General features: G+C 38.0%; 2 protein-coding genes across 4 annotated transcripts; one reads left to right on the forward strand and one right to left on the reverse strand.

Moving 5' to 3' along the window:
• Positions 1-2,030: 2,030 nt before the first annotated feature.
• On the reverse strand, positions 2,031-11,728 carry LOC139953268 (tsukushi-like). Of its 3 annotated transcripts, XM_071952744.1 has the most exons (6): positions 11,622-11,696; positions 9,125-9,245; positions 8,349-8,460; positions 7,793-7,936; positions 6,724-6,894; positions 2,031-5,185 (listed from the first exon to the last, which is right to left on the reverse strand). In XM_071952744.1, exons 3-6 carry the CDS (start codon positions 8,413-8,415, stop codon positions 5,022-5,024), a joined length of 546 nt encoding a protein of 181 aa, XP_071808845.1. In that variant the 5' UTR covers positions 8,416-8,460; positions 9,125-9,245; positions 11,622-11,696; the 3' UTR covers positions 2,031-5,021. The 3 variants fall into 3 exon arrangements, with proteins under 3 accessions (XP_071808845.1, XP_071808842.1, XP_071808844.1); XM_071952741.1 differs by lacking the exon at positions 9,125-9,245 and having other exon boundaries at positions 11,622-11,728; XM_071952743.1 differs by lacking the exons at positions 9,125-9,245; positions 11,622-11,696 and adding an exon at positions 9,528-9,799.
• Positions 11,729-14,923: 3,195 nt separating this feature from the next.
• LOC139953159 (cilia-and flagella-associated protein 96-like) lies at positions 14,924-24,154 on the forward strand. The gene is made up of 8 exons (XM_071952587.1): positions 14,924-15,193; positions 16,651-16,821; positions 17,748-17,967; positions 19,087-19,224; positions 19,535-19,610; positions 20,166-20,345; positions 20,956-21,131; positions 21,570-24,154. The coding sequence occupies exons 2-8, from the start codon at positions 16,710-16,712 to the stop codon at positions 21,613-21,615; spliced, it is 948 nt and encodes a 315-aa protein (XP_071808688.1). The 5' UTR covers positions 14,924-15,193; positions 16,651-16,709; the 3' UTR covers positions 21,616-24,154.
• Positions 24,155-24,352: the final 198 nt, after the last annotated feature.

Consider the following 24,352-nt stretch of genomic DNA (forward strand, 5'->3'; position numbering starts at 1 on the left):
ACACAGTGGTGGTACAAGTGACATGGAAAGACGTGTCTGGGGCACGCCTGGACGGCTGGTACTAGGCTCAGTAGATACCTGGCAAAAGGCGAGGTCCCGACGACAATAGTGTTATATCTAAGGACCAAAGATATCTTGAAGGAAAGTTCGGGACAGAGTAGACATAGGGTAAAGAGAGCCTAAAGGTAATTAGGAACATCCTACCCAACACACGGTTAATTTGGTCAGACATTTTGTTAAGGGTGAAGTATCAAGGTAAAGTTAAAGGAGGGCAGAAAAACGCTGCACTTGGGATTTAAATATGTATGCAAAGAAGATACTTCGGGAGATGCAAAACGCACCTGTTATAAAACACCCCCATCTCATTAACCCTTCCCGGAAGGTGCGTACTGGCAAGACATGATTCATTTGGTTCCATCAAAATTTATCAGACGGGTTGACACTCGGAGAAAGTTTTGTAAAAAAAAAAAAAAAATAAAAAATAAAAGAAAATAAAAAAAAAAAAAAAATAAAAAATAAAAAAAGGGGGGGGGGGTGTTTGGGCAAATTTTTATATCAAAATTTGCTTTGGCGGTAAGTTTAGGTTGTTCCTATCAACAAGAAGCTAATAGGCATTGTAGCCTGTGAGGAAGTGGTAAATTCATTTATGTGAATTGATATGGATAAATATGGTGGTAATAAAATGATGTGATTGTATATAAAGAAGTAGATTAATTTGGTACCTTCTTGGCAACTCGCTGGAAGTGGGAACCTCATTGACCCGGAGTTTTCTCCAGTCAATGAGTGCATTTATAATTATAATAATTGTAATTAGTCTGGTACCTTCTTTGGCAAATCGCCGAGAAGTGGGAACCTTTGCGGATTGGAAATTTACCGTTCGCAAAGTGAGGGATTGGGACCCTTTGCGAATTGGTCGCAAAGTGTATTATAATGGGAACTGGTATACTTCTTTATGAGTGTGGATATCACTGGATGGAATTAAATAAAGGGAAATCCCTTATATTATTATGAATGGGCGTTTTACCACCGAATTCAGAGTACGGAATAAATTAACTCTTGGCAGAGTTCACTACAACAACAAATCCTTGTGTCTGTGTATATTTATCAGGTGGTAATAGGGTTTAATGCGTAACGCAGTAAACCGATTTAACACCAGGAAATATGCATAATTATAGTCAGGTTGCACAGTCGGGGCTATAAGCGATTGGGATTGTCAGGGCGCATTCAGACGTGGTTCCATTGTTCTTTTCAACCAACCAAAGCAATGCATTTGGGGAAAGGGTGCATGTCTTTCTGGGAACCGTCATTGAATATTCTGCCACCGAGGAGTTAAGATAGATTGTATAGTTTCGCAAAATTCCCTCCCTCCCTCCCTGGGGTTAATGGAAGGGTCAGGGTATTACGGAATACGTGGTACAGATTGATATGACTGATAATCTTACAACTTACACTTAAAGCGGTAAGTTTAGGTTGTTCCTATCAACAAGAAGCTAATAGGCATTGTAGCCTGTGAGGAAGTGGTAAATTCATTTATGTGAATTGATATGGATAAATGTGGTGGTAATAAAATGATGTGATTGTATATAAAGAAGTAGATTAATTTGGTACCTTCTTGGCAACTCGCTGGAAGTGGGAACCTCATTGACCCGGAGTTTTCTCCAGTCAATGAGTGCATTTATAATTATAATAATTGTAATTAGTCTGGTACCTTCTTTGGCAAATCGCCGAGAAGTGGGAACCTTTGCGGATTGGAAATTTACCGTTCGCAAAGTGAGGGATTGGGACCCTTTGCGAATTGGTCGCAAAGTGTATTATAATGGGAACTGGTATACTTCTTTATGAGTGTGGATATCACTGGATGGAATTAAATAAAGGGAAATCCCTTATATTATTATGAATGGGCGTTTTACCACCGAATTCAGAGTACGGAATAAATTAACTCTTGGCAGAGTTCACTACAACAACAAATCCTTGTGTCTGTGTATATTTATCAGGTGGTAATCTTCAATTAAACCTAGGCATATCAAAGAAACAGTTTGTGAACAATTTTTTGCGATGCAAAGTGTGTTTTCATAAGGGTTTCTAAAAGCGGTACTCATAAATGGTGGTCTTTCTTTGATGCTGAACAGAGAAATTCGACCGCTGACACACGCACGAGTTGTTACAGGTGGTTGAGTCAAAACAGGCGTTTCTCATAGGGGTATACAACTTCAAAATTGAATAATTTCCAAAGTCGCAAAAAGTCGCAACCAAATTTGGTTTTAGACTGTTCCTGAAGGTTCAGGCTACTGAAAAAAGTTAGAATTAGAGGGGGAATCGACAGCACTTTATATTTCCTATGTCTCTGATTGAAATGAATGAAAATAACGAGGCATTTTATGGGATTTATCAGACCTTTTCAAACAGTAAACAGAAATTAAACTAATTATTAATTTAATTTTCATGAAATGTAGACTATAAACAACCATCGACACGGTTTTCATGGCATTATCTTTTATGAGTCGTTCAGGGCAGCAAGTTAAAATACCCATTAAGTTCAACGGTTTTGCCGCACTTTTTTACCATTTTGAAGAGATTTTGTTCATTAATTCTTTCTTTTTACATACCCCTGGACTATTAAGAGCAATAACAAAATGGAAGTACTGATTTTTGAAATAATCGCCAAAAGCCTATTTTGGCGCAGTTTGACCTTGACCTGGCCCACTGTGTGTATCGCATGTAAAAGAACCCAGTGCACTTATCGGAAAAAGAAGGGGTTCTCCCCGGTGTTCCTGGCTGCGGCTGCTGTATGCGCTGTAGCACCTTGTAAACCCTTATACGGTGCTAACTAATTTGGTCTCAGAATTCATCACTGCAATAACCTATCTTTCTGAAAGTTTGTATATACTCAGCACCTTGAGTAACTTGTTTGGTAGATACGTGCGCTACATAAGACTTCAATATTATTATTGTTATTATTACACTGCCGAAAACATTACAACCCCAAGTAACAATTCATCTTTATTCATTTTTTCTCAGTTATAGCTCTGTGAGCGACAGTAGGAACACATGAGTTTAACAAACAACTTTGACATGTACGTGTTTATGTTTGTGAATTCTGTTTTGTCGACTTGAGATCCCGGTACTTAGCTTCTATGTTTAGCATTAGAGCGGACAGCTATTCTTTTGGTTAGTTGACCTTTCCTATTTGTCATGACATTACAGTCAAGTACAATTACAGTGGATATTTAAGAATAGTTAATAATTACAAAATGAGTCTTGAATGCTGTTGAAATTAATATTTTGGATATTATTAATTCCTTTATTTGTTCTTAGAAACACTCGCACCAATAAAACAAAAAAAATGTCGCAGAAACCATAAATTAGAGAAAGTAGATTACAAAGATGTGGGCCAAACTCTTAGAATAAACAACACAAGGCAGATTTTATGTCAAGAAGCAGGTTTGAAAAATTTTAATTGGTTTGTACAAAGACAATTTACTGACAACAAAATCGCTGTGTCACTTCAGAGGAAAAAACAAAATAGATAGTGGCCCGATATTTCTACCCTAGCAGAACCTTTCCAGAAGGCTCCAAGAACGAAGATTGATTTATAAATGCAATTCATAGGCAGTGGACACCATTGGTAATTACTCAAAATAATTATTAGCATAAAACCTTGCTTGGTAACGAGTATGGGGAGCTTGTGATAGTAAGTATATAACATTGTGAGGACAGGCTCTCTCTGAAGTAACGTAGTTTTTGAGAAAGAAGTATATTTACACGAATTTGATTTCAAGACCTCGGATTTAGATTTTGAGGTCTCGAAATCAAGCGTCTGAAAGCACACAACTTCATGTGACCAGGGTGTTTTTTCCTTCATTATTATCTCGCAACTTCGACGACCGATAGAGCTCAAATTTTCACAGGTTTGTTTGATACATATCTTCAAGTGAGAAGACTGGTCTTTGACAGTTACCAATAGTGTCCAGTGTCTATTAAACAATGTTTGTATGAGGAAGATTGGCTGTAGCCAGCTCGGCATTAATATCCTCTTTTGGGAGTTTGCCAAGTTCCCTTGATTGGAAAATCAACAAACAAACCGGCAAACTTTTAGTAAAAGTTTTCCACAATGTCTACCTCAAAATAAATACAACAGTCCATACCCCAGTCTATCAAATTGTACATTTATATAGTATAAAACCCTGTACAATGAATACAGCGTTATACATTTTTAATATAAAAAATATTAAAATACATGCCTTGCTCTACTTCTCCCAATTGAACTCATGATTTGAGCTTTGCACCTTTTATTACAATCTAGTATATATCTGAAACAAAAAGTCACATCCCCTTGAGGTGATCCCCTGGCTGCCGCTTCCCAGGTTGTATCGTTATCTGGGTGTGATCCCTGGCTACACGGCTGTTTGCGGTTGAATGGCTTCTGACTGGCACCCCCGAACAAAGATATTGACTAAATAGGGACACTGCCAATCAAGGGCTAGATAGCTCAGTTAGTAGAGTGCCGGCACGTTAATCCGGAGGTTCGAATCCCACTCTAGTCAATTCTTTGTTCAACCCCCAAAATCTAGTATAATGTCTGATTGATGTTTTTTATTAAAAAGTTTGAGTACTTTTAAGGTTCCTTGGACAAGTTGTCTTATCATAAACCACAAAGGAAACTGACTGCGTAAATGTGTGCATCCCATGAGGGTTGTTATCGCTAAACCTCTAACGTAATGCGAACACTACAGAGACGCTGAGGTCACACGCATGTTTTTGCGCACAAAGAATAGATATCATCCAACGATTTGTCTCCTTTAGCCTCATGTGAGGGCGCTTTTTAAGAGTGAGACTTCATATTCAAGGGGTCTATAGATCTACTACTGTTAAATCGGGTAAGGGGGAGGGGTGGAGGTTGGCTGGCTTGACAGACCAAACATGGATGTCGAGCTCAATAAAGTTCTTTTCAATAACTCATCTGCTGATTAGTTGGTTGGTGGAGGGGGTGAGATGTAGAGGTTGGCTGGCTTGACAGATCATCAGTCCAAGCTGTTGTAATCATCGTCTGGTTCACTTATTTTGATATTGACATCCGAAACATTTTGAAGGATGATTCTCGTTTCAGTAGATAAAGGGTTCATCTCCAGATTAATGTCAACGAGGGAGTTCCCAGAAGCTGAGACTAAGGACTGGCTGTCCAAATCTGTCAATAAATTGGAATCAAACTACTTTGATTATGTACAATAGAAATTGCAAGTATAGTTTATAGTTTATAGGGTAATATAGCCGAGTGTTTAAGAGCATCAAATTAAAGTTCAGGGCCCAATTTAATAGAGCTGCTTAAGCAAAAAAAAATTGCTTAAGCAGAAACATCCTTGCTAAGTAAAATCAGAGTACCGGCCAAGAATCAACTCATTTGTTAAATGCTCAGTAAACAACAGCTAAATACCAGTCAAAGCAATATATATGGCATGACATTTGGCCAGTAACATGTGTAAAATAAGCAAGCTATTTTTGTGCTTGAGCAAATTTTTGCTTTTAAAAGCAGCTCTATTAAATTGGCCCCTATACGAGTGCGGGTTCGAATCTCAGTTAGGACACTGGTAGAGCGAGATGCTATCCTAGAATTGCTTCTCTTCACTAAGGGGTTTAAATGGGGTACCTGTGAGGGTAGAGGTTGAAATTGGCTTTGTGACAAATGCCTCAACTGTTTTATGTAAACCCTACTTAATTGTTTCAGAGTACTTTCAGCTATCTGTTTTTTGCTTTTAGTACAAGTTTGCATCTTTAATTTAGCTCCTTTAAGTTAGCTAGAAGTTTTGTGCAGACTAGAGGAGGGTCTCAAGAGGGCGCCAAATTATATTTAAAATGTAAGACTCCAGAGAGGGCAGTATTTAGGGTGGTGCTATGAAGGAGTGTTGGCATCTACTTTTATTGTTGTTAGGAAAGGGTTATTTAAGTATTGCATATTGTTCTGGTGGGGTGTACACCCACTGCACAGTGGAATTCAAGATGTACCAGCCAGTCTTAGGTTGAAGTTGGAGGAGAGCAGTCTGTCCTAATATTCTAAATCAACGCTTGCCAAAATCCAAGGTCCTGTGTTGGCTTAAAATGTGTGGGTTGAGAAGGAAAACTTCCCAGCGCTTTTCCTGTGTGGATTTTGTCGTTTCTGGATTCTTCAGAACTGTTTTGTGTGGACCCTCGTTAGCCCTTGAAGGACATCAGTCAGTTGCATGCAACGGAGGAATCCAACCTGGGCTAGACCCTCGCCACACGCCAAATACTGAGTGGATTTAGGCGAGGATACTGTAGACGAGACAAGGTAGACTAGACCAACCATCCCCAACTCAAAGTCGCCAAAGACTTTAACTACATGTAGGACTTCATGCTGGAGTACAACACACCAAACATTCGTCTCCAGGAGGCTGGCATAAAGAGTTGCATAAATGCTAGAAAGAGATTTGACCAAAATGAAGGGAGAGAAGAGGGAAGCAGCCAAGGAGTCTACACCCAAAGCTACACAAAAAGGAGACTGGCAAGTAACACAATTTTGCGCATTCATATCTAACGCTTTTTTTACTGTAACCTTATGTACTGTCCTTCCGACACAAGAAGAGGCCCAGGAAGAAATAGGAAAATTTCGGTAGCGCCATATAGAAATTATCCCTATTTTCTTTCATAGCCAAGGAAAAAGTGGTGGCAGGATACGGAAACTTTTCTGAATGAAATAATTTTATCTACCTGAAATTCTGTTATTTTGTAGATTTAGTTCCTCTATCTTTGGTAGATTTGAAACAACTGATACAGGAAAAACTCTCAAGCAGTTATTAGATGCATCAAGTTTGAGGAGAGAAGTCAGTTGGTCCAGGTTCTCTGGAAGACTTTCTAGTTTGTTGGCAGACAGGTCAAGAACTACAAATTAGAGGAAAATTTTTAGCATTAAAAACTTCAACAGCATACATTTTCTTAGTTTAAAGGAACACGTTGCCTTGGATCGGACGAGTTGGTCTATGAAAAGCGTTTGAAACCGTTTGTTATGAAATGCATATGGTTAGAAAGATGTTTTAAAAGTAGAATATAATGATCCACACAAGTATCACTAAAAATTGCACGTTTTTCAATTTACGTCGCGAACTAACACGGTCGGCCATTTATGGGAGTCAAAGTTTTGACTCCCATAAATGGCCGACCGTGTGTTGACGAGGCAAAACGAAAACCACGCAATTTCGAGGCATATTTGTGTAGATCATTGTATTCTACTTTTACAACATCTTTCTAACCATATCAATTTTACAACAAACGGTAACAGGATGCTTTTCAAAGACCAACTCGACTGATCCAAGGCAACGTGTTCCTTTAAGTTTTGTTGTGAAGCTAAAAAAAATGCTATATAAATAAACCTTGAGGGAAACTGACCAGGGAAATTGTATCAAACTGTATCAAGTGTTAGCCCTGGAATTAAACCCCTGGTTTTGGCCTTAGTGCCCCTAGAAAAGTTGCCCATGGGCATAGACTTAAAGATTTCATGAAGAAGTGCCCTTTGAAAATGAAAATTGTCTTGTTGCCCCCTTAAAGGTGAAACCTCATGCCTGCAGTTTTTGAAAAGGGTACTGTTCAATTCAATTCAATTTAATTCAATTTTGTCATCACAGTTTACAAATAAATAGTGAAATTTGTTTTCCCGCTTTGCACTAAAAACATTAAACGATTACAAAGTTGAAGAAAAAATTACAAATTACAAACACAATACAATAGTCAATACTGGTACAACAATAACTTTAGCAATGTGCATTGTATTTGATTGTCCTACCTGTTAGAAGAGTAAATTTCTTGGCAAATTTAAGGGTCAGTTTCTTCAGCTCGTTATGTGATAAGTCACAAGACTTGACAGTTGCTTGCCTTGTCAGATGGAAAACGGCATCAGGGAAAGATGTCAGCAGACAGCGCGACAGGTCTGAAAAAATGTGTTGAAAATAAAAAATATTGTTTTTTTGAGCAGCCTAGATTGATAATATTAGTCCAAAATATAATTATTACCATAAAAACTTCTTGGTGAGAAGCACAGCTGTTGATAGAACGTATTAGATTGAGAAAGGATTCTCTTTGAAGTATGGTTTGAATGATTATTCACCCCAAAATACGCTCGCATGAATCGCTTCTCAGATTTGACGTTCTTGTGACTTTTGTCACTGTTTTCTCAACAAGTAGGCACACTGTGCTGTATTCAACAGAAAGTTTTAATTGTGACTTTTGATATATTTTTTTTACAGCTTTAAATAAAAATACATTGACAAAAACCAATCGTTGCCCGTAACTTTGAGTGCAACTCTGAAATATAAAGTAAATAAACAATGCTTGTCTCTCACCTAGTTTTCCATCTTCATTTGCCTGCTCACATCGGTGAACAACTCTTGTAACCTCTTCAGCTGCCATTTTAAAACCCCAATTGACGATGTGTTGTTTGATTATATTTTGCTTCTGTACAATGTAAAACAGATAATGGGGCTTTATCGGTAGGCATTTAGGCACACCTTTACAGTATACACCATCTTGATCAAGGGTAGTTGCGATAATCGTAACCCTCCATCCTCCTGATGGTCGGAGGCCATGGTCATGTTTACTTTGAAAATGGGTTGCCATCAGCGCCTGCCCTTGGCGTGTACGTCTGAGCGCAAGCCACAAAGAGTGTTCGAAAATAAACAATGCCCGTCAATACTTGAACTATGGTGCATAGCTTACTCACTGATTCGTTGCGATAATCACAGTCTTCTTTTTTCTTATACCATGGAGGGTTCTTACCCATTCTTACTTACCTTTCCTAGAATCCCAGTCTTTGCTTGTTTTATAAATATAGATTCAATCAATAGTATTAGCAGATTCATAATTCAATTCAATTCAATTCAAAAAACTTTATTTATCCTTTACAGGCAATTACAACAGTAGACCAGCTCCATATAAAAATGTTAAGAGAAATTTATACAATATACAAAAATATAAAAATATAACAATTACTTGACAAAATGACAAGGCAGATATGTACAAATTATATACAAGTGAATACATATAAAAACATTAAAATTTGAACAATATTAAGAACCACAAAACAATAAAACATAAACAGGTAAACAGTGGCGAACCAGACCTCCAAATAGTTGACATCCCGCACACGAAAACAGTTGAAAACAAGTGCAAAACATCAACCATTCAGCAGAAAGAGAACTTCCTTCTATTTGTTTTGCAAAGGGGGAGTTTAAAACGACGTCCTGAAGGAAGGAATTGAAACAGTTGTTTGAGTACATGACTATCACTGGTTAAAATTGATTGTGCTTTCCTAAGTACCTGTTGCTCACAGAACTGGGTCAGATCTCTCTGTGGCTCTCCGATAATTTTAGACCCAAGTCTGACAATTCTTCTCAAACTGTTTTTGTTCTTTACACTTAAGTTAAAATACCAGGAAATGAATGAAAAACACAACACACTCTCAATGAACGACTGATAAAAAAGACTAAGGATAGTTGTGTCAACAGAGAAGGACTTTAACTTACGGAGAAAATATAACCGTTGATGACATTTTTTAACAACTAAATCGGTGTTCTCGTCCCATCTGAGTTTGTCATCAAAAATAGTGCCCAGGTATTTGTATTTAGCAACAATTTCTACTGCTTGATCGTGAACAATGGTCGTAGGGACAACTACACTCTTTTTTCTGAAATCCACAATAAGTTCTTTGGTTTTCTGAACATTCAATTCCAAGTACGAGTCGTCACACCACTCAACGAATTCTTTGAGAGCATCACCATGACTATTTTCTGGCCCCGTAAGGAGTGAAATCAGAGCACTATCATCAGCATATTTAACTAACAATCTATCGTCATGGCTACTTCTACAGTTGTCTGTGTACAAAATGTACAAAAGTGGTGACAACACACAACCTTGCGGTGAACCTGTGTAGTGAATATTACATTAGAAAGTTTACCATTAACACAAACGGTTTGGGAACGACAAGAGAGAAAATCAATTATCCAAGCAGTAAGTTGGTCACTAAGATGAAAGTCAGTTATAAGCTTTTTGGCTAAAATGTAAGGTTGCATTAAATTGAAAGCTGATGAAAAATCTGCAAAAAGAATCCTAGCATGAGAATATGGCTTCCCAAGATGAGTGTACAGTTTATTTAACATGAATAGCTTGGCATCATCAACACTACGATTAGCCCTGTAAGCAAACTGTAGAGGATCTAACTGATTTTCTTATCAATTCAAATCAAATCGTCATGTCAACAATGATGGCTGTAAACTGCATGGTGACATCCACAACCAATATTAATCATTGACCGAGTGTTTAGTAAATGGTGTTAATGACATGATCATCATGCATTAATTTGTATTGTTGTCATACGACATAAATTAACAGTTAACACCGGAAAATTCGGTTTATTAGGTGTTCGGGCCAACAGCCCGGAACACCTCTTATTTTTGTTCGTTTTTTTTTTTTTTTTGATACTTCTTCTTCTTCTGTACGTCCCTTGTCCCCCTACAAAAACATCTTTCCAAACATTGTATGAACTTGAAACTTCACACATAGTTAGATATTTATTAGGAGAAGAAACCGTGTGAGTTACGTCATGATGACGTCATCAATTGTTGAGTTATGAATATTAAAAGTTTATTAATTCAAAAAATCATAACTTTTGATCTACATGAGGGATTCTTACAATCGAAACACCATCAGAATTGTTATTGAAAACTCCGTAAACGCCTCACAGACATGACCCCATTTCGATGTTGTCTTTTGGCTCAAAAAAGAGGTTGGAAATTTCAAAATTCACGTCTAAAGAACAGAACGTAAATCCCCATTGGTATGTGCATAAACATTGCACGTAGGCATACACACAACGTGTAGTGTATTTGTGGTGCAACAGAGTCACGCTCCATTGATCATCCATAGAGCGCGAAAAAGGTTCATGAAGAATAGTCTTCCTTCAAGGCGGTTAAAACATACATGCCCATTACAATCTTTTCTACAGTCGTCAATATTTCCTAAGTTCATATTTCCAAAGCTACATAAGCTATTTTGACAATCTATACATCATATGAAAGGGCTGTACGTACTTTACAGTAATGGATATGTTGGTGAACTTTCGTTGACCTTTTGACCTGTTTAAACCGGAAGTGACTGTGAAATGATTTGAAAGGGCGTTGTTTAATGCCTTTTAGGTTGAAATCATGGAGGAGTAAAGAAATATACATCCTTTGATGCTTTACCATCACAGCATACAAGTCTGGCAAAGGTCTGGTTTAAAACAAATATTACCGATGACATCACCAAACATCTTTTACTAGAGTAATCAGGTTGTTTTGACAGTTTTTGCAATTTGAATCATTTATTACAAATCTTGAGAACAAAGCAAGGTGTAACTACTTGTTTTTTAATCCAGGCTTTTACTCCCGGTAACCGAACACCTTGAGTTGTCCACAAACTCTCAATGCCCTCTCAATCTCTAGTTTTAAATTAAAATTTTATTTTTTTAGTTGTTTTAGTTCTAACTTCTAAATCTAGTTTAAATAAACTCAACTGCACTCAACAAGTATTTTTTTAATTTTTTCTCTTTTATCAACATAATCCATCATCAATTCACTTACTTCATTGGTTCATTCAGAAAAGAGTGTAATCCAATCCCTTTTATTAACTGCAGAAACTTGTTTACCACATTCGTGACATTCCACGTTTTCAGTTTGTTTTTGTAAATGTCGCCCTCTGTTGTCCTAATTTTTTCCAAAACTAAAAAATTAAACAGCGCCCTCTTGTGCCTAGAAATCTATACTATTAAAAGCGTAACCTGCGCCATCTTGGATTGAAAATTAGAAGGTCCAGTGGTATGGCATCCTTGTGGAATCCAACACGGTTGTTTGTGTGGAATTCAATACGTTTGTGTGGTTTCAGACGTCGGGTTGCAAGTTTGCAAAACCCGGATCCAAACTCGCACTTACAAGTCATGTGATTGGAGGAAGTTTGGGCGGCGACCGTGCGTCAACCACTGGTCGATGTTGTTACCAGACTTCCTAGAAATCTTTCTGACAGGCGACTCATTGGACAGTGTTTCGCAGATGGTGCTCCGGATTGGTTCATTCATTGCCCCTTGAACGCCCACCCGCCATTCGATCCGCCCTTTTTGGTCAGGTTACTTTCGTGTTGTACTAAGCATGCTTCTCCGGACTGGTCCATTCATTGCCGCGCAGGGTCGAAAGGGTCGAAGAGGCTGGGTGCCAGGACAAATCCGAAACCAATCTCACGAATTTGACCGAATTTGCATTGAATGGATTAAGTACCGTAGATTGATGTTTCGCAGGTGACCATGTGTCAACCACTGGTCGACGTTGTTATCAGACTTCCTAGAAATCCTTCTGCGAGTGACTCATTTGTTGAAAAGATTAAATGGAGAATATTTATAAAAAAGCATTCACTTCCAAACGGCATGAGAATTATCATGATGAACAAGGATGGGATCAAACGGAAGCTTAATAATTTGGAAACATTGGGTAGGGCCGGCTATAGGTTGGAAGGTGTCTAAGGGAACTTTACAATTAATAACATTTTTTTTGGGGGGGGGGGCCTTACACAAAGAGCCATTCTGGTCAGTGTATTGTGAGTGGTGTGTTGTCTGGTTTGAGACAGGCCACCTGTTGCTTGGTGAAGAAGGTCGCCGTGGGACCACTTTAGGTTGACAGTGGGTGGCGACCTTGGACCTTTTGCCAGTAAACTCAAATGGGTACATGAATACCGTTTTAGAATACGGTCTGTTCATGGAGGTATAATGTTGCAGTTTCAGAGTTTAACCATGGCGGTAGAATTGTGAAACCATTCCTTACTCATGGTGAAACTTATACACACACGTCAAAGGCTGTTTTGAAGCTGTAAAAAAAAAGAACTTTGCTTTGCATTTGGTCAAAGTTGTTAAGCAAAACGACATTAAGTTTCCTTTTGAATAAGTCCATTCACAAAATTGGTTAGAGCAGTGTGTCGGTCAGGTCTCAGAATGTAAATTTTGCCAAATCCATTTTGAAGCCTAATTTAGCCATCGGCCCGTCGGGTTGGTTACTCATGGAGATAATATTAACAAAAGAGACCTCGTGCGGCTGAATGGGGTACATTTTAAGGAGTTTGTCTATTGACCCAAACTGGACATAACAAACCCTAAACATGACTTGACATGCTTTCTTCTGAAAGTGAAATAAGTTAGAGAAAATTAAGGAGTGGGGACGAGTTTATCGTTTTTATTTAGTTTGTACGATATAGGGTTCCAGAGATATGGGATGTATGGAGGTTTGTTCCTAGAGCAGCGTGAACATGAACGCGGTCAGAAATTGTGTCGTTTGTCGTTCAAATTTCGCGAGATGCAATAAGCCCAAAGTGACAATAAAACAAAACCAGACCTGCCAAGTCTCACGCATTAGGCGTGAGACTCACGCATTTGGGCTCTGTCTCACGCTCACACGCACATCAACCATTATTGGGGCGAGATCGGGAAAAAAATTAACGACATTTTTTGTACAAAATTTGTACAAACAGAGCGCAAATTTGCAGATTGCGCACTCTTTTGCTCATCCAGTAGGTTCAGCTCAAATTCGGCAGAGCGCAAAACGCTTATTGCGCACAAGTTTGTTCCGATTCTTTTAGCAAATTCGTTGAAATGCGCTCCACTAGCGAAGACACAACAGGCAGAAGAAGTGAGCGATTGATTTTGGACATCACTTTTAGTCTATTTTTTTTCAAGTTTGGAAGGATATAATCTGACACAATCGAACCTCCACATTAACCATCAACATCTCCTGTGTACCTCAAGTGAGTTTTAATTATTCTGAGGAGGCTTTTGATGCATTTTGAAACACTTTTTGTCCACAATTAAATTTCACATTGTTTTATTTATTTATAAAAAAAAAAAAAAAAGGTTGAGCGGCGATTTAAAAAGGCCTTCTTAAACTGGCAATTTTTTTTCCGGGGGGATGGGGGTTGAGCTTTGAAAAATCTCACACATAGCTAGCCTCTGGACTTGGCACTCTGCCTGCAAAACACTTTTTTGACGTTCACGTTAAGTGCTCCCGTTATACATGCAGCCTATTGACCAGAAAGTTTACAAGACCAATTCAGATGAGAGTAAACTAAAAAGAGGCCTACGCTCTTACCACCCCCGCCCCCGCCCCCCGAAAACAAAAACAGTAGATAAATTAGATTTGTGGCACACAGCATGTTCCAAAAACTCGCTTTACTTATAGTGCTGTAGCAACGCTATGTATCGTGGGACGTAAAAATGTCATTTTTGACGATGTTTTTTAAAAAGGAAATGCAAGCATTATGAATGTATATTGAGTGTGTGGAGAAAGTTTTGGTAGTGTAGTACAAAAGAAACTTTAGTTATTGCTGGCTAACGGTCAGTTTCACCTATCAACGCTGATTTGAAAAACGTGTAACGTTAGGGAGGCCCAACATATTAGACCCCCTAAAAGGCTCACGGGGGAGCCTTATAGTTTCTAGAAGTATGCATAAGGTACGTCGTCTAACCCAAAACGAGGTGGGTACAGCCACTGCAAGTAGTGGTTGACGTGCGAAATAGCTTCATTTTGGGTTAGAATTATGACGCCATGCATAAATATTGAGAGAGGCGTATAACACCCTCACCCACATTTCGAAATATTTGTGTAAAGGATTTTTATATCCTAGCGGGGTGCCGCGCGAAGCGCGGCATCCCGCTAGTAATATATTATATATATTGTAAATGTCGCCCTCTGTTGACATATCTTTTTCCCAAACTACAAAATTTGAACAGCGCCCTCTAGTACCTAGAAATATAGCTGGTACCCATTACAGTGGTAAGCGTGCTTTGATTTCGGACACCATTGACAGTGTTGCCATGCGACAATGGTAAAGATTTAGATGTGTTTACTATTTACAAAGACCTCGTCGCCGGCGCCCTAGATCTCGCGCGGCCATATACACACCACACACTGCACCGGTCGTTAATGCATTCTTTACGTGTACATTTTGATGGAGTGATGTAAAACAAATTTCTGAACACGATTTATAGAAGCAAGACCACAATATATCTACGATTTGTTTAACTAGATCTTCTCGCAGCACTGTATTATAAGATATACATTGAAAAAGAAGTCGCACCGTCGATTAGAACTGGTTTGGTTTTCTGGATTTGTCAACGGCGGTAAGTAAAGAATTTAGATGTTTAGCTGGTGTTGGGGGGAAGTGATTTTAGTGAGTCAGTGTGCGAACAATAGCCAGCGCAGTATGACTTGAGCGGCCAGTGCATAGTCCACGGGCACAACTTCCTACCCTGGCCTACCCACTAACACTAACCACTTATTTATTCTCTTAAAAACTTAAGTTTATAATAGACTGTCAGTGTCAGACTGTGTCAGGCTGTAGATGGGGAGGTGTCAGGACACTTCGTACCTTTGCCACTTCGTACCTTTGCCACTTCGTACCCTGGACACTTCGTACCTTTTCAAGGTGCGAAGTGACTTTGGACATTTCGTACCTTGGACACTTCGTACCTTCTTACAAGACACTTCGTACCTTCTCACGAGTCACTTCGTACCTTCTCACGAGACACTTCCTACCTTCCTACTAATTTGGGATTTCTGCATCGTTTATGATTTTTTTTGTGCTTTGTGATCGGATGATTATGAAATAAAAGCAAAACAAACCAACTGTTACTATTTTGTTGGGACACCAAGGAGCCATTTTGACGATTGCATGATTGTTTGACTTTAAAATATTTGTAAAAAATATTGGTGGAAGATGTTGTCCTTGGCGGTAATTAAGTTAAACAAAATATTAGTTTCACATTAAAAATGACATTCACATACTCAAACAAAAATTATAATTCATTAAGTAGCCTATTATTAATTTTTTATCTCAACGAACATTAAATTATTGAGGAATACACATTTTAATGGAGGTACGAAGTGACTCGGCTGAAGGTACGAAGTGACTCAGCTGATGGTCACTTCGTACCCCGCCCACGGTACGAAGTGACCAATTTTGTTACGGTACGAAGTGTCCCGAAGGTACGAAGTGTCCAGGGTACGAAGTGGCAAAGGTACGAACGTCCGACATCCGATGGGGAAGATGTTTAACATGTTTAATACACTTGACTTGACTTGCATCGGATCGGGGTTTTAGCCCTAACTATATGATATGACGGGCCCGTCTGTGTAATTTGTAAAGCATGTAAAGTATTGTATGTGTTTGTAAACTTTGTTGTAATTATATGATTGATATTGTGTTAATCTGTTACACTTACTACAGTAACAGTGTTAGTGTTATTACAGAAATTAGTGATAGTGAGGCTATGACCGTTCGTCATAATCTGGTATTGGTAACAATAACAAGTGCTTTTTAATTCCGCTTTTTTGTTAGACACGCGTTAATAATGGTTAATTATGAATATGATTAATGCCTAAGTAATGACCTCTTACTTTAAATTAGATCCTGCAACCACTGACATGTCTGACTTTTTGAGGAGCAACATAATTATTGTGGATGCTCTCTCAATCAAACTTCCAGTCTACTGTGAATTCTTAATAACTCTGTTTAAATATATTATTTAGAAAACCTGATTATGATTGTTGATGTTTTACTCTTTTTCTTGATACCCAGGTAGAAAACCCCAAAGGGAAGAAACTTCTGGTGATCGGGTGTAAACAAACAGCTTCAAGATGGCCCCGGGGGAGAAAACCACAGGAGGAAAGACGGATATGGAGCGCATTGGGTTATTCCAAGAGATGGAATATGTTACCATTGGCGACAAGTACAAAATGGCTGGAAAAAGTGAGTTTTTTGTTTTTATGGAGATTTCAGTTTTTATTCTCATCCTTTATGAGGTAACCTACGAGTTAGTCCTAACTAAGAACTAGTCCTGTGAGTTATAAAAAAACTTAAGGGTAGTCCTCTGAGTAGGCGGAGTTACTCATCCTAACTCAAGATAAGACAATTCTTAACTCTTTGTGAAATCCATCAAAGGGCCCAGTTTCATGGCTGATTTCTGCAGAATTCTGCACTTGCTATCACCATACTTTGCCAATGGGGCAAGGGCCCTATTTCTGCTCTACCTTTGAGAGCAAAGAATAGCTATTAATGTGAAGTGTGCACATGCTCAGGCAAAAAATTGCTGCTAACTTGTGAAACTCGCTAGAGATAAGTGCAGAATACCCTGTAAATTATGGAAACCATTCACAATTTTCAGCATGTTAACCATAGAGTTATATATTAAAGAACTAGAGGGCGCACTGGTGATGCTTCTTGCACAAGTGTGACAGGACGGCAAGGAGACACGCGTGCCATTCTGTACGGGCGTTGAATATGAAGTACATGTTGGAATTTGGGTTTATTGAACGCTGACGCGATGCCTGTTTTGTCAACTTAGAAAATGGCCGCCTGCGCATGCCGGGTCGCCTATATAGGCCAGTGCGCCCTCTAGTTCTTATATATAACTCTATGATATTAACACATTGTCCATCCTTTGTTTTGTAACACTAAAAATCAGCTGTTAGCTTTTGTTAGGTTTACAGATACAGTTTTCTCGAATATGACTTCATTTCAGAGGGCAATATTTCACTGAATAAAATGATCCTCGTACGAACTTCATGTTCAGTAAGCTAACAAACTTAAATTAAACAATGATTTTGTTTTTATTCTTACCAATGCTGTACAAAAACCTTTAAAACAAATGTTTGATCACTTTTTGCATTTTGTAGAAGAGTTCAACACCGCCGCATACAAGGGCAAACAGATGTTACCTGGAGGAAGTAAGACCCGGACGGCAGGGCAGGGAGGCTACTTCAGTGAGAAATTCACAAGGGTCATGGAATCAGAAGCTTACAGTGACCCGGTTAAAATGAGGAGACAGTACAAACTTAAGGAGAGCAAAAAGAACTTGGGAAAGGCGTTCTTGCCAAGCAGTGGAACAAAGATGCAGTAAGTTTTTCTGACGTGTATCAAAAAGGAAGGTTTTATTATTAGTCCAAATGTGTATTTGGTACTCTATATTTGGTATACTAGAAGGTCAGGGAACGATTTCATCTGGTAATTTTGCAAAGCGAAATATTTTGACTGAACAGATTTTGTGCACAGTGATTGCTAATGCTGAGTAGCAATTGGTGATTTTTGAGTAGCGACTGACACATTTTGCATAGCATTTTGCTCTGCTATACAAAGGAAATCGTTCACTGAATGTACTCCCTTGTTGCTCTTTATAAAAACGAGAGTTGACTGTATTAGGAAATAAACCGATACCTACTCTGTGTTGTGTCGTGGCCTAGCAGTTAAGAGCACTGGACACAAGCTCTGGTGTTTCTGATCAGCAGTAGTGCTGGGCGAATAGTGAAATTTTGTTATTCGGATACCGCTGGCCAACTATCCGAAATTAACCGGATATTCGAATATTTTTTTGCCGCTAGAGGGCACTATTATAAAAAATAACAAATAAAAAAATATAAAAAAATTATTTTCTTTTGCCGCTAGAGGGCGCTGTTCGTTTGTGAATGAGATCTTATGGGCGGATTGATAGTTTTAGACAGTGTCACTCGGTTCATTTATAAAAATGACCGGATCTAATTTAAAGATGGCGATTTGCTTTTTCTTTTGATGGTGATTGACTCTACGTGAAGGAAAACTTTTGTAATCTTTGAACAAAATACGTCGGAAATGTCATTGTTTTAACTCATCACGAAGGTGAGCATAGTTAAATACTTAATTTATGCTGTTTTATGCTGTCTTAATAGAACTTTCATAAGGATTCAGACAAAACGTTCATATCAGTTTGTCGCCCGACGTCCGCGGATATTCATAAAAGAACCCAGTGCACTTATTGAAACGAAAACGAGTTTGCCCGGGCGTTCCTCAGTTGATTGCACCACAGCACCTTGTAAACCTTTGCAAGGTGTAGCCTTTCATACCTTGCAGGAATATACTGAATGGTAAAGCGCCTTGAGCGACACTGAGTGACGGATATGAGCGCTATATAAGAAGCCACTATTATTACTCAGTTTGATGCAACATTTCTTAATTACACACAAATTTCTTTTTTTATTACAGGAGTGGTCTTGGGAACCATTATGGAACCTTAGGGGGTGCTGTAGGAGCCTTCAGCCCAGTCAAGAAAGCAGGAAAACCCTACAAAACAGACGGCAGAAACTTCACAACCAATCCAGGAAAGATTGGAACAGGCTACGGGTAAGTTCATTTACAAATTTTGTTTCAAGTTAAATGCCAAAGATGCCAATTTGTCCAATGCATAGGCCTGATGCTTCGCGGGGGGCAACAAAGGCGATTGCCTCCATGCCTCCTGGTCATTGCCTTGGTGCCCTGGAAATACCAAAGTAGAAATTTACTATTTCCTCATTTATAGGGTGCCCTGAAAAACTGAAGCATACAGGAATGGATGCAGTCATTACAAGAATTCACTAAGTCTTTCATCATTATCACTCTGAATTCAAGAGATTATTTTAATTTAAACAGCTTTTCTTTAATTTTTTTTACACAGATACCCAACATTAACCATTGGTAAAGGCTACACATATTCCTCAAATCCATACAACAAAGGAAAGGAGTTGAGAAGGGTGAGTGAATATCACACGAATATTCGATACAATGTCGCAGAATATATTCGCGAGGTGTAATCTGGGCTTTTCTATATCACGAGGCAAAGCTTTAGTGAAATGGATAAGCCAGATTACACACAGTGAAGAGCAGGCTCGTTGAAATGTTAATACAGTGAAGTTAATAGCAAGAAGTTTTCTCGATCCACTCAGGGAAAGTAGTAGTCCTGGCTGATTTCCAAACTCCCCAAGCAGTATTGATCAATGGGCAGTTCTTTTCAGAAGGAGGTAGTCACCTAAATTCAGAAATCTACTCCACAATAGATTATATAGCAAGACAAGTTCTCAAGAAAAAATATCAAAGCAAAGTAGATATATACACACATAGTGTTACCACAAAGCTAAAACATTGATACCTCACCATGCAATGCCACAAACCCACTACATTCCCAATGATCCATTTCAGACCTTATCACACCATGTTTTTTTTTTATATACCCAACACATTTCTCTTTCTGTTTGTGTGTAAACAGTTTGATATAATATCTGTATTTCTTTTCACTTTTCTACCAACAGAAAGAGCTGGAAGCGCATAAAAGCCAAACAAAAGGTGGCGCCTTCAAGCTGGGGATGCACCCAAAGTCCATGTTCGATCATAACCCGTATGCTACCGACAAACCCTTGCCTCCTATCAAGAAGACTGGCACACCAAAGAGGGATGTCAAGCCGTTCAGACCTAGCCATCCTGCAAAAGCAGTAAGTAGACTTTTTCTGAGTTCAGTATTTGACCCTCTGGGGAAAAATAGGGAGTTTATTATTGAGTGCAAGGGGCTGACATTGATGTGCGTATGATGTAGGCTTTTGTTAGACAAAACTATTTATTAACAATTTTGCTTTTTTGGGGGGCTGAACAAATTAGAAATCAAATAAGAATTGGAAAAATATCATACTTGCAAGTTGAACACTCATCAGACCTAATGCTTGTGTAGTGCTTAACTTTTGGAAAAGGCGGGGATAAAGGCTCTTTCTATGAGAAAATCGTAATAAAAATCAGAGTGTTTCCCCCATTGTGGGTTTCCTCTCACATCTAAAACTCGGCATTTCTTCTTGTTTTCTATTCATGCTTTTATTGGTGCTAATTGTGCTATTGATTGTGTACTAAAATTCAATTTTGAAAAGTGCATTTTAAAAAGTTGAATGTACTGAATGTAAGTTGATTGTATATAAATGAATGAATGTACACAGTTTGGCATTATAATAGTGTTATTTCTAATGTTACAAATACAAACTGTTAAAGTGTCACAAATAAAATAAAATAAAAATTGTAGCATTATCTTAACAACATCTACCCCTTTTTGTATTGCAGATCGGTGGTTCTAAAGCTGGCACATTTGACCCGTATCCATCACATTCTAATGACCCTTATAAACCAAAGAGGAAGAAGGGACCACCTCCAATGAACAGCACTGGCAAGATATTCATGCCATCACCAGGTCCAAAAACTGCCACCACAACGTCAATTATTGGCCAGAATGTTGTCAAGTAAGTTAAAAATTCTCTATTGTTTTTCAGGGAGTTTGGGGTTTGTTTTTGAGCTTATAACAACATCTGATCAATATATCACAATAAAGCCTGGTTCATGCGAATTTCGACATCACAAATTTGCAACAAACAATTCACATTAGTATACTTTTGCTCAACTCCTGCGCACCATTTGCTGTGAAAACAGCCAGGTGACGTCAAAATTCATACTGTAAATATGAACTGTAGCGATAGTATGACTATGAGTTAGATTTGAACAATGACTTGCTTAGTTACAAGAATACATTTGAATACCACAGACTATAGAGACAATTTATAAGTCAAATGTTTCTGGGCAATATTTCGATCTACTTATTGTAGTCAAAAACATTGTGAGCTCCAGGAGAAGAAAATAACAAGTTATTAACTTGCTTTTCTTTTTTTCCTTTCTTTTTTCAGGAGCATTAATAGTACAAATTACAGGCAAGTCGTTACATCGATGTAATTCCAGAGCTGATGTAGGTTGCCATCTTGAAACTCAACTTCCCTACGACAGAATATCATGTGGATTCCGCATCCTGTCTTCTAGTCTCCTAACTGAAGATGAAGGAATGCCTTCCATTCGACTTGTACTAGTCCATCCGCTGTTTGTTGATCAGCTGTGTAACATCTTCCAGTAGAGATATGTGTTTCAGTTCTGAGATTAGAAGTATCTGTACCCCCTTCCACTCAGATAAAGCTTCCTAAACGGCACTGGACACGTTTGGTAATTACTCAAAAAATACATTAGCATAAAAACTGAATTGGTAACGAGCAACGAAAAGCTGTTGATAGCAACTGGTTGATAGTATTAAAGACAGTGGACACTATTGGTAATTACTCAAAATAATTATCAGCATAAAACCTTACTTGGTAACGAGTTATGGGGCGAGGTTGATAGTTTAAAACATTGTGAGAAACGGCTCCCTTTGAAGTGACGTAGTTTTCAAGAAAGAATTAATTTTCCATGAATTTAATTTCGAGACTTTCACAGGTTTGTTATTTTATGCATATTGTTGAGATACACCAAGTGAGAAGAATGGTCTTTGACAATTACCAATAGTGTCCAGTGTCTTTAAACATTGATTGAGAAATGACTCCCTCTGAATTAACGTAGTTTTTGAGAAAGATTTCAGGCTTCAAGCCTTTCTCTGGCATCTAAAAGCACACAAATTTGTGCAACAAGGATGTATTTCTCTAATTATTTATTAGCAACATCGATGACCAATTGAGTCAAAATTTGTTATTTGATGCTATTGTTTGAATACACCAAGTGAGACTACTGGTCTTTGAAATTTACCAACGGTCCAGTGCCATTAACCGCTAAGCGTCAGTATGTTTTTTACTTATTGAGTAACTATTACTTTCCTTTCAAAGTATTATTTGCGGAAAAAACACATCATTCGATGACCGACATAAAGTGGTTAAATTATGAACAGTTAAAAATTCTTTTCCATGTGTTATTTACACATGTACAGCCATACTTCAAACAAATTTAATAACTGTTTTAAAACTATTATTTGAGCTGCATTGAATCAAATGAAGCTTGTGGATTGCATACTTTATATTGCGTTCCTTAATTAAGTCCAAAATAGTTTCCTTAATTAAGTCCAAAATAGTTTCTGTCCTTTTTTACTTGCGCGTTCTTTGAAACAATAAGGACTAATATGTAAATAGTAAATATAAATTGTACATATTTATTTTAAGTACCTATGATACGGTTCCGTCCTTTTTAATAGTTTTTTTTTGTACAATTCATAAGTCTGTTTGTATAAAGAGTGTTCAATCATTTCATGTTTTACATAACTAGCATGCACAATTTTTGATTTGAAAAAAAATTAAATAGTCCATTTGATTTTTCATTCATCCCATAATTTCGGTTATGCCTAGCAGTACTTACAGTTGTAGAAAAGGGCTTCATTTACAAAACTTTCTAAGCTAAGACTTGTGGCTTAAATCACGTGTGTGTAAAAGCCATTGGACACTTTCTGAACAGAACAAAAATTAAAAGTTCACAGATTTACAAATAACTTACAGGGGTTACAGAATGGTGAAAGACTTCCCTTGAAATTTTATTCCATGAAATGCTTTTTGAGAAAACATTAAACAATTATCAATTCTCGATATCAAGAATAACGGATTTATTTTAAACACATGTCCTGACATGGCGAAACGTGCAGAACAAGGGTGGGTTTTCCCGTTACTTTCTCCCGACTCCGATGACCGATTGAGCTTAAATTTTCAGTTTGTTATTTTATGTTGTGATACACAAAGTGTGGGCCTTTGGACAATACTGTTTACCGATGTTGTGCGATTGCTTTAAGCATTTTTGGCAAAGTTTTGTGTCTTGAGATGCAGAGGTGAATAGGCAGTTCGAGAGATATTGACCTTGTTGGAATTGGTGGCTGTGGCTTACGGCTGGATCAAGGCATTGAAGCACGAGGCAACTTTTGCAGGCAACCAACTACAGTTCATACTAGTCCTAAGTTAAGACGAGAGGACGAGTAACTCGTCCTAACTCAGATATGACTAGTCTTTGTAAAATTCACCCTGGGACTCCTTTGGTAGCACATTAGTAATCTTACCATCAGTGTCTTCAGATTCCCAAGAAAAATATATGAACATTGAAATAAGAATGGATTTGCTTCTTTGAGATTGTCTGGAACTGGTTGCCTGTAAACTGCCTCATGTGACATGGCTCTTAGACATCCTCTTAGAAGTTTAGTACAGGTCTACAACCTGGGAACCAGCAGAGGAAATGCGACTTTTCAAATTGTTCACAAACGGAAAGCCCAGTCCTAATGCGATCAACTTCTACAATTTGTTATATAATTACTGGTAACGAGCCTTAAGTTTTCATCTAACAAGGATATATATTTCAACATGTAACATTTAAATCCAACAACCTATCATGTTAGATAAGATTTGTGTGTAAAGAACAAAAACTGTTCCTTTTGGAAGAAAGAAAAGTACTATTAAAAACTGTGTACTGTATTGAAGTACAATTTTAATTGTCAGTCTCATTTTTTCTTCTTATAAGTTTAACTTCAACGTCTACTTTGACCTTATTTTGCACTTAAAACAAACCATTTTTTGCGATTGTTTGCTGAATCAACCTTCAGTAAGGCATGTGTATGCTTGTTATGTGTGTAACTTGTCTGTGAACATTTGTCAGTGACACTTGTCCCTTGTAAATGAATTGC

The sequence above is a fragment of the Asterias amurensis genome, chromosome 21, assembly GCF_032118995.1.
Source record: "Asterias amurensis chromosome 21, ASM3211899v1".
Lineage (NCBI taxonomy): Eukaryota > Metazoa > Echinodermata > Asteroidea > Forcipulatida > Asteriidae > Asterias > Asterias amurensis.

What these genes read in the sequence shown, in the direction of transcription:
- LOC139953268 (XM_071952741.1), bottom strand. Translation starts at nt 8,415, where the DNA reads ATGGCAGCTGAAGAGGTTACAAGAGTTGTTCACCGATGTGAGCAGGCA. An exon ending in GAAATTTACTCTTCTAACAG is followed by an intron (nt 6,895 to 7,792) that starts GTAGGACAATCA and finishes TCTAATTTGTAG; the next exon opens with TTCTTGACCTGTCTGCCAAC. An exon ending in ACAAAATAACAGAATTTCAG is followed by an intron (nt 5,186 to 6,723) that starts GTAGATAAAATT and finishes ATTTATTGACAG; the next exon opens with ATTTGGACAGCCAGTCCTTA.
- LOC139953159 (XM_071952587.1), top strand. Translation starts at nt 16,710, where the DNA reads ATGGCCCCGGGGGAGAAAACCACAGGAGGAAAGACGGATATGGAGCGC. An exon ending in AAGGAAAGGAGTTGAGAAGG is followed by an intron (nt 19,611 to 20,165) that starts GTGAGTGAATAT and finishes TTCTACCAACAG; the next exon opens with AAAGAGCTGGAAGCGCATAA. An exon ending in ATTGGCCAGAATGTTGTCAA is followed by an intron (nt 21,132 to 21,569) that starts GTAAGTTAAAAA and finishes TTCTTTTTTCAG; the next exon opens with GAGCATTAATAGTACAAATT.